Source organism: Ylistrum balloti, unplaced genomic scaffold (assembly GCF_031769215.1).
Source record: "Ylistrum balloti isolate Yb309-2 unplaced genomic scaffold, AGI_CSIRO_Ybal_v1 Utg370450, whole genome shotgun sequence".
In the NCBI taxonomy this organism is placed as follows: domain Eukaryota; kingdom Metazoa; phylum Mollusca; class Bivalvia; order Pectinida; family Pectinidae; genus Ylistrum; species Ylistrum balloti.
The window spans coordinates 3,883,445-3,893,452 of NW_026782299.1; the positions used below are offsets into that span (position 1 = coordinate 3,883,445).

A 10,008-nucleotide genomic window follows, 5' to 3' on the forward strand; every position below is an offset into this window, starting at 1 on the left:
GTGTCGTAGCCAACAGGATGGGCTGTCGTCTGATTGCTCAGTTAATAACATTGATCGCGGAGATCAATCTTATCGGTCAGTTTTAAGGACTATGTAAGTGATCAATTAATCTTTTTATGTCTAATATGGGGAAGACATTTTTTTTGTCTTTTTGACTTTTTTATGATGTTGTATCTACTATTTAGAGTTTCATTACTTTTTCGAGAAATTTCAGTCTTCAAATTCATAATACTTGGTCAACTTCTTTGAGAGTGACATTCTTCATTCCTATCCTCTGTTGCGTCCTTTTACATTTATATTATTATCACTAACAACAGGCAAACAACATAATTATATACCTGATGCTGATCAATATTTTGTTTATTTACCAACACTCAACACAAAAGACACACACATTATTTATCATTTCCCTCTTAATAAAAGTGTTTTATGTCGAATATCACTCTCCAGCATAATATCAGTTAATTACACAGGAATGGACTTGTTAATTCTGAATTGAAATATAAACTGATCGAAGGGAGGTACCGCGGGAATAAGAAGCATACCACTTTAAGTACATGACCATTCTTCATGTTCTATTAAGATTTGATATTTATAGTTTTATCCACGTATTAAAGGAAATCTATTTGAAAACTGAATGAATCGCATAACTGCTGGCGTGACATGACGTGACGTGCGTAAAAATGTTGGTTACTTATATAAACTAAAATAATCTCAACACCTTTCCAGGATGAAATGTGAAGTCAAGAAATTTAAAACGTTTAAATGCAACTTTTAACCTTTAAATTCTTACATGGATCTTGCAATATTTCAAATTAAGTCAATTTGACCCCTTTTGGTCCTGTCCATCATGCCCCTTGGAACACAATTTTAGTTTGTCTTTTGCCATGAAAGGCTCGGAGGTGTTTGTCTTTTTAAACGTTGATGAAAGACGTTATTTAAACGAAATATCAGCAGAATTCAAGTTTATGTGCCGGTTTGAGTCCACGGTCATTAAAAATACACTGTATTTTTAATGACCGTGGACCTCGGATTTGTCAACCGGCACATAAACTGAATTCCTGATATTTCGTTTAAATAACGTCAGTCAAGTGCTAAAACAAAAATCAACGTTTAAAAAATAATATCCTGGCCTCGAGTGCCTGTGGCCACTACCCAATAAAAATACCAAATGGGCCCGCATCGTTCACCACGTAATCAAGGTTCATCACAAATACATTAACATGTACATCAATCAACAAATCCAATTATTTTTAACCAATTTATAAAACACTCACGTTCCTGACACTCAACTCTAAACAGTGACATTTATAACCTGCATTACCTGTAAATGTCACTCCCCCCCCCATATAACTTTTATAGGTATTTCGTATATCAGAAAAAAAATTACAAAGGTTTTGACAAATTTGACTGCCGTGACCTTGAATATTGGTCGAAGCCATTTCTTTTCACAAACTTATTCGGGCACCATCTCGTTTGTGTGTCTTATTGCCCACATTCAGAGCAAATAGGAGGATAAAAGATAATCGTCAAACTAATATGAAGATCTTACAATGGTGGTTTTCAGATCCCTTTGGGAAACCTCTTTCTAGAGAGCTGTAATTGGCTTTCCTTCAGCTGGTTATATTTGGCTAGTGTAATAAAATAAGAGACAAATGTTGATAATTCAATAACCATTTTTTATTAATATAACATATTTTAAAATGTAATGATAAATATCACAAAATCAATAATGTAAAAATACATCATTTAATTTTTAATATCAGTAGACAATATGAAGAATAGAGTAGAAAAATTTACCATTGTTTTTTCAAAAACTTCAAATAAAAATTTGGAAGATGTTGCACTTTATCAAAGAAAATACACCAGTTTGTTTTAAATGCTATAAAATAAAAATTGAGTAGAATATCTATATATGCAATATTCTCCTATATATAATATCACCCCATATAGTTATCACATTATGTATCCCATACACTATATAAAGTATCCCAGTATAATTAAGATATTAAATTACTGTATAAAATACTAAATACTGTATAAAATTTCATTACAGAAAACTTGGTCTACATGCTTTCTGTTAAAAAATTTACTGTAACTGAAATAGATAATCTCAAAACTTGTAAAAAAAATTTAAAAAGACAAAGAAAAAAGAGAGCATAATTGATTCTTAAGTGTTTGCAAATGACATGAAAATATGGGCATTTTTTTCTCAAGAAAGTAAATGATTGAACATGACAATGAACTGTTCACTGTCAGAAAACCTAGTGCCATATTTATCCTGCAATAAGGCCAGGGAGTCAACCAACTCTGACTCGAGGTCTGGCCTTATTGCAGGACAAGAAAATGGTACTACATTGTAATTCTACATAAGAAGCAATAATACCATACTTTACCAAAGATACATGGTTGGACTTACTACCATGTGTTACTAATTGCCCGATATGCATTATTTTGTTGATCACATATCTAATTTTTCTCTGTAACACTATAACAAATTTAGTTAAATTCTGATTATCTCCATAGCCATTTAAAATCTGATTATAATATAAATGTCTTCATATTTACTATTCTCTCTTTTTTCTTCTGAAAGTATATACAAATATCCACACTTTTCATTTACATATATTTTGCTGCTCTACGATGTTTTTGTTTTGTATCATTAAATTTTGATATATTTCTTCTCTTCCTTATTACAAAAGAAAATATATTTCAAAAAACTGAAGTTATTTATATCTGATATTGTTAAATACTAAAAATCTAAAATCTGAGTATTTCCATGTTGTCATCATCAGCACAATGTAAAAAGTTATCAAAGTTAAAAAAAAACTGCTATAACCATAAAAAGTTGTATATTTATGTAAATAAATTCTTCAGAATATTCTTTGTGGTTGGTTTCCATGTCTTCATCTGCCTGAGACTGAAGTAGCCATACTTGAACTTGCTGTAGCTGTGTTTGCCTGTGTAACCGTAGGCAATACCTTCCTCTGTAGCTTTGTGGGTCTGCACCAGTTTTTGTCCTGAAATCAAGCACCAAAAGTAAATACCAAGGATTTCTAAAATACTGAGTTTATTGTAAAAATCATCTAATATCAATCTAAGTAAACAGTGTTCCTTCAGATTAGCATGATAGTTACATGTCATGTTTTAGCTTACTAACCTTTTTCAAAGCTCAGGCTGGTGTTATCTGCGGAACTGTGTGTCACAAGAGCTTTAAGTTGACGACATTGTTTTAGGGGTACACCATGGTAAGGGTATTGGGCCACGTCCCTGTGAGAAATGTCCTGCTCCATCTTGTTTACAGAGACTTGCTCTTCCTCACTGTTTACCCATCCTTGTCTACAGACACGAGGTGGTGGAGTATCATCTTCTTCATCTGAATCCTGGGAGGGCATAGAAAACTTCCTTACTGATGTTTCCTTGTCAACATGTTGTGGAGACATTTTTGTACCGAGTTCCTGAAGTGTGGAATTTTCCTCTTTTGTCACTGATTTTCTCACTTTCTTGGCATGTTTTGATTGTTCCATCACATCATCACTGATCTCTTGTCTAGATATTTTGTTTTCTCCTGTTGTTTTAGTTTTAGAATGTTTTCTCATGTGGTCATTGGAACATTCACCATCTGATTCTGAAAAAAACGAAATAATGGAAATTGAAATTCAACTTTAAAGAACTTGCTTAATTTCCTTTTTTGGGCTCCACCCCACAAGGTGAATTAAAAACTTGTCAAAACCAATTAATACAGATTATCTCCCTTATTTAAAGCCAAACTAGCATCAATCCCTATTACTCATTGATTTTCTTTTTTAAACATATGGAAAAAAATGTATTTAAACAACAAAATGAAGTGATACAGATGTGATAAGAAGGGATGATACACATTCCCTATCATGGGAACATCACTGGCAGACAAAACATGTTTATTCAATAATAATTACCATTTGAATGTTTGGAGGATGAAGACCTCTTCGAAGAAGACTTTGTCTCCTGAGGAGAGGGCATTGTAAATTCGACTGGAGATTCTAAGATCTGTCTGTATACAGGCTCTGGAGCGGAAGCTGTCTCTGAATATCCCAATTCTCGCAGTTGCTCCTGAAAAAATTCATACATAATTTTGAAATCAGACATGTATTAGGAAGTTTTATAAATTTCATTAAAACACATTACAGCAATGATCAGATGGTTATCAATTGATAAATATAATAAAAGGTAGTATATCTCTATTTGGTCATCAATTTCTGCTCTGTCATCAGAGAACATCAGTGATATGAATCGCCATTACAGCAACATTCAGAAATAAATATTGATTTGAATACAAAATTTTCCATACTCAGAGCTTTAAATGTGACTCTATTGAAAGATAGCATCATTAATTTCAAAGTCTTTTAACAACTCACAGAGACACAGACATTCAAATCTATCAAACCAGTGTATGATTACACATTGCTTCATAGGAGAAAGTTCTAAACATACACTGAGTTTGAGTATTATACTATTCATTTGCACTTACTGCAATGTTTGGAAACTTGTAGACAAAGACATCATCTTTCCTCGTCAAGGACACCTTTGGAAGGTCAATGAATGTTGGCGATACTGATGCCATCAAGTCAAGCGTTGCCTGTGATTTTTCAGTTCTGCAAATAAGAAATTTAAATTCCTTTTTAATTGGTATTAGTGTAATGCTCTGGACAAAATTTAAGTATGAAAAATAATAAATGGCAATTATTCCTAAATAAATGATAAAAGAGTGATGATTCAGGTGCAATGCACTTCTCATTATTGAAATTTATCTATCTATGAAGTTTCAAGGGCAATAACTCTTAAATTATGCAAAACAAGTGACGGTTCTGGTGCACATCCTATTGTTGATATCTATGAAATTCCATATTCATACCTTTTATAGTTTTAGTGGAATGCTCTAGACAAATTTAAGTATGAAAAATAATAAAGGGCAATAACTCCTTAATTATGCATCAGATGGTTCTTGTGCACTGCACTTCTCCTTGTTAAGATCTATCTACCTATGAAATGTTATATTGATATCTCTTACACATAGATGGATGGATAGACAAAAGGCAAAATGGCTAATCATTATTTTCGTTGAGTAAAATATACTCTTGCCTGGTAATAAGCCCACCAGTCTAATAGAATTGAAGTTGATATGCCAAGAAATGCTGAATATCATTGTCTGTACTGAGCCCCATTCCCCACCTTGTTTGAGGGATAGGTAATGTTTATGTCTCCTGAACTTATTGTAAAATAAATTAGATATATCAAATTCTACCTGTTGGTCTCCTGTTGGTTCAATATCTGTACAAATTTGTTCATGGCAGCATTGCTAACTTTCACTCGTTTTTCTTCAAATTTTTCCATTTCACCTGCTATCCTGATCATACCCTGCAATTAACCATATAACATAATACTGTTGATTTTCTGATCTTATTTTTCATTAATATCTAACAAGTTTAATTCAGATTCTGGCTGTATGAAATACACCATAAAAAATAATCAATGAAAATAACATGACAAGATCCTTATTTAGATTTCACCAATGAAGAATCACTTATCCAATCACATGTATAATTCATTCCGATTGTCATCAAACTCTCAAAACTCTTTAAAGAAATTGTTAATATGTAGAATGTCAAACTCTCAATAAAATCAGCAGTGGTAATGGACTAATGGTAACAGAAAGTGGAGAGAAAATAAAATTGGTTGGCAATCCCTCTAACTTGGGTGAAAATGGAAGAGATGATATATACTCTGTAACATTGTATTCCGGGCATAACAACATTATCAGTACTGATTATAGTGCCAATTCTTTATACCAGGTATCAATATCAAATTATATTGACAAGTTTTTACCTCTTGAAGATATTTTTGGCTTTCAGCTTCTTCTATCATTAAAGCCTGGCACTGTCTCAGAGATTTGTCAAGGCGATTGATCAATTCTTTTTCCAACCCTTTAAGAGTTCTCTGCTCTTTGATCTGACGGGCTGATGCATCTACGTCCAAATTGACACTAATCTGCAGAGCAGCTTGAACATTTTGTAGCTTCTTCTGACATTTTGTTAGTTGTTCACGTATCTTTGTCAATGTCTGGATTGTGAAGAAAATATTTTCATGACCAGGTTATAATATTCATTATCTTGGATAATGAAATGATCAATTATAATTTTACACCAGAAGAAAACTTTCAATTTCATACCGAAGTAAAACTCAAAATTATAATCTAGACAAATACAATTGGAATAACACAATATGAAATTTTAAAAACTACCTTTTTCTCCTTTTTCAAAAGTGTGATTTTGTTTGCATGGTCATCAAGCAAGTTGGAATACTGTTTTTTCAATTCTTCTGGTCTCGTTTTTGTTGTAGGATTATCCAACCATCTGTTTTTATAAAACAGAAACATTTCATATTGAACAGAAAATAATTTCTATCTACAACAAAATGCATACAGGCAAACTGCACTTCAAATCATATGTTTTAATTTAAAACATCAATAAAAAATACTTAATGTTTCACATTTGGTTTATCAACAAGAGCATACCACCAATATTTTATCACACTATTAATTACAAGCTAAGGACTTTCCTGAACGCTGAATTTTACCTTTTAATTGTTTCATACGGTCCATCAACTTCAGCTAATTTGGACACCATGGCCTGTTGGAGGACGACAGTACTTTTCATGTAAGCCAGGTAATTTTCCTTAAAATTCTCAAACAGGTTGTGACTTGATGCTGTGAACAACACCAGGTACAAAAAATGTACTTATATCAATGGAATATTGGTTTCTCTGGGACATGGAAATATTCTCCAATTGTATATTTCACTCTGTGAAGAGTTAACAGGAAAATAAGATTTTATAAAACAATAATAAGACTTTTCAAAAAATTTAATATAATGATTTTGCATAATTTCCTGGCAGTATCAATATTGACATTTTACGAAAGGAAGTTACTGTGTATGACTTCACTATATTATGAAAAGAATATATAATATACGGAATATAGTTATGACAACTCATGAACAGAGAAATTCCAAAGCTATTAACATTGTGTTAAGCAGATCTACATCACCACATGCCACGAGACCTCGAACATTACAAATGCTAAATGAAGCAACCAAGTCAATAGGCCTAGTGTTAAAAAGGCTTCATTTAGTAATCAAAAATTCCTGTGCAGATATGTTTAGAAGATCTGACATTTAGTACTTACCACTCTCATTCAATGATTTCAAAGAAGAATTATTTTGCTTTTCTATAAGTTGAAGTTGGGAAGACTCATACCCAAGTCGGTCTTTGATGATATGCTTAATATGTGCGGCTATCCTGAAATAGTTGAAAAAAATATATTTATTGTCAGTAGACCTGGAGTTTTCTTGTAATCTTTAACTGGGACAATAGACAATAAATGTGCCTGTTCACTGGACTGGTTACGATAGAATCATAAATATTTCATACATTCTTTTTAGATATAATGGTACCGCTTGTACTGGTTTTAGAATGCTGAATCTCGGTTGAGTATTACATACTGATGTCATGAATGCGGTCTTGAAACCTAATCATAACACTTAACATATGTTTTTACCATCAAATATTCATCTTAAAATGATAAATGACTTACTCTCGTCCCTTGACGAGACTGTCAATTGTTTCTTCTTTCAGTATACGCATTCTACAGCTCATTTTCTTCGGAGGACTTTCAGTACACGACTCTATGATCGATTCACAAATGGAATATGGCGCCTTAGCAACCCTCCAAAAGTCACGTGCCATAGGCTAGTTGCGACATCTGCTGTTAAACTCTATGTATAAGGGAGATGACTCTTAAAATAACGTGTCCTTGTTTTACGTGCAAATCGACTTTAGTATTAATTTTTCTTTTAACCATTAATTCAATTCCCAGTATACAAATTTTCCATTTAAATTGATTAAATTGATATAATGTATCGAGTTTGTGCTTTTTGTAAATATTTTTTTCAAGATTTTAGATCAAATTCTATGATTAGGATGTTTTTTCTTATTTTATGAAAAATCAAACCACGGAATAAGATATATGTACATCTAACCGTCCGTTGATTTCATTCAGTGCAGTGGCGTAGCAAAAATGTGCGCTTGTTTGCGTAAGCACGCATTTGCATTCCACTGAGATTTTTTTGTTTTTGTTTTTTTACTTTTGTTTTTTTTTTAATCGTGTTGCTTTGTTCAATAAATATGCATTTACATGCATGTATATCTATAACACCAAACCATCATTTTGTTTTTCCGGATGTAGTACATATTTTGATACGAAATATTCAGCAATTGGGATATATTTGGTTCTGATTTTTATTGTAACAATTCTATATCCGGGTTTTAAAGTTTGTACCCGCGACACTACCAGAATGGCACCGCGTAAAATTACCAAAATTTACAACGCTAACCGAATACGTTGATCTACCACGGTTCACAAGACAATTTAGGCAATGAAAACAAGAAGACCAGCATTTCTGATACTATGTCTGGTGACACATCTCAAGGAAAATCTCAGCGTTCTGAGTATAAGCCTCCTTATTATGACATTAACATAATTTCAGAAAAAAACTGAAGGATGACAGTGTCCGTCGTTCTCTTTTGACGGAAAAACAACAAACAAACAAACGTACAAAATAACTCACAACATGATAAGTTTTCCATTGATAAATCACTAGTGCGCCTAAGGATCAATGCCCCAGTCCCGTCACCCCAATCCTGTCGGCTGACGTGTGATTCCAGTCGTGACAATACCAAGGGTTATTGGAAGGTAACGCTGTACCTTGTCATCGTGCAACAGCTGCTAACCGAACTGGAAACAAGACTGGTTGACAGTGAGGGGAGATTCAAGGGTGAAGTACTTCTTCCTAAAAAGCTTGATCCGCATCTTAATGCAGAAATGATTTAAGCACCACACGAAGCCAACACCTACAATGTTGATCTGACCGATCCTTTCACTTACTGCCGTGAAATCGAACATTGTTGGACTGGTGTATGGTTATTGTTATGACTTAACACTAATTTTAGACTTAAAATTTTGAATAAAGAATCAACATAACAGTTTCTCAAAGACTTCTCCATGAAGTTTAATGACGGTGGAACCATGGAACAGACTGTATTTGTTGTCACTATGATTGCGATGTGGGTGACATAAATAGACTGGCATCCTTATGTACGTCACTCAGATTACATTCATATTGACAATAAATAGTTCAACAGTTATATTTCAGATATTTTCTAAAAAATAGAAATCTTCTTTTCAATCTTATCAAGTTGCAAAGCATATTATTAAAACTATACTATGTAATCATTATAGTAAAGTACATGTAATTGTCTTATGGTTTAGAATGTATCTTTACTCCTGTGAAAACAATCCAAACATATTTAAATATTACTGTTTAATGTATGTTGTATATTTAAACTCCACTAAACATGAAGTAACATCTTCAGAATATATCGCCTAGTTTACTACAAAGAAGTGAACTGTGCATTATTCTTTATTCTATTTCATTTCAACTCAATGTTGTGTTTAATTAAATATTACAGAGACCACAAGGCAGTGCTATCTTACTTAAAGTTTATTCATACTTGATAGTAAATCACAATACGTGTCCAATTTTCTAGAGGAAAATCTGTGCAAATGTTATTATATATGTATGCAAGTCCATGGTTTAACCAACACAAATGTTTCTACAGAATAATCAATGCAAGGTTTTATAATTACTGAAAAGGTAATGTTTTATGATGTTTAATGAATTTCTATAATGTTATATCCATGCTTGTAGTCCATTGAAGAAAAGACACCAGGAAACCGAACAAACAGCAATAGATGAGAGCATCAGAAGGAGGAGCACTTCATGAACCACCTGAAAAATCTGTGTCTAAAACAAATTAAACCGTCTCAGCAAAGTGTTTTTGAAGCAACTAAAAAGTGACGTATTTCTTAAATCCGTTCTCCACTTCTGACTTGCTGTTTCATATCCATATTTT

General features: G+C 32.7%; 1 protein-coding gene across 1 annotated transcript; it reads right to left on the bottom strand.

Annotated features, from left to right (window-relative positions):
• Positions 1 to 2,856: 2,856 nt before the first annotated feature.
• LOC132554988 (uncharacterized) lies at positions 2,857 to 7,782 on the bottom strand. The gene is made up of 10 exons (XM_060219316.1): positions 7,631 to 7,782; positions 7,223 to 7,335; positions 6,616 to 6,745; positions 6,281 to 6,392; positions 5,866 to 6,099; positions 5,285 to 5,397; positions 4,511 to 4,634; positions 3,939 to 4,092; positions 3,161 to 3,622; positions 2,857 to 3,020 (listed from the first exon to the last, which is right to left on the bottom strand). The coding sequence occupies exons 1-10, from the start codon at positions 7,780 to 7,782 to the stop codon at positions 2,857 to 2,859; spliced, it is 1,758 nt and encodes a 585-aa protein (XP_060075299.1).
• Positions 7,783 to 10,008: the final 2,226 nt, after the last annotated feature.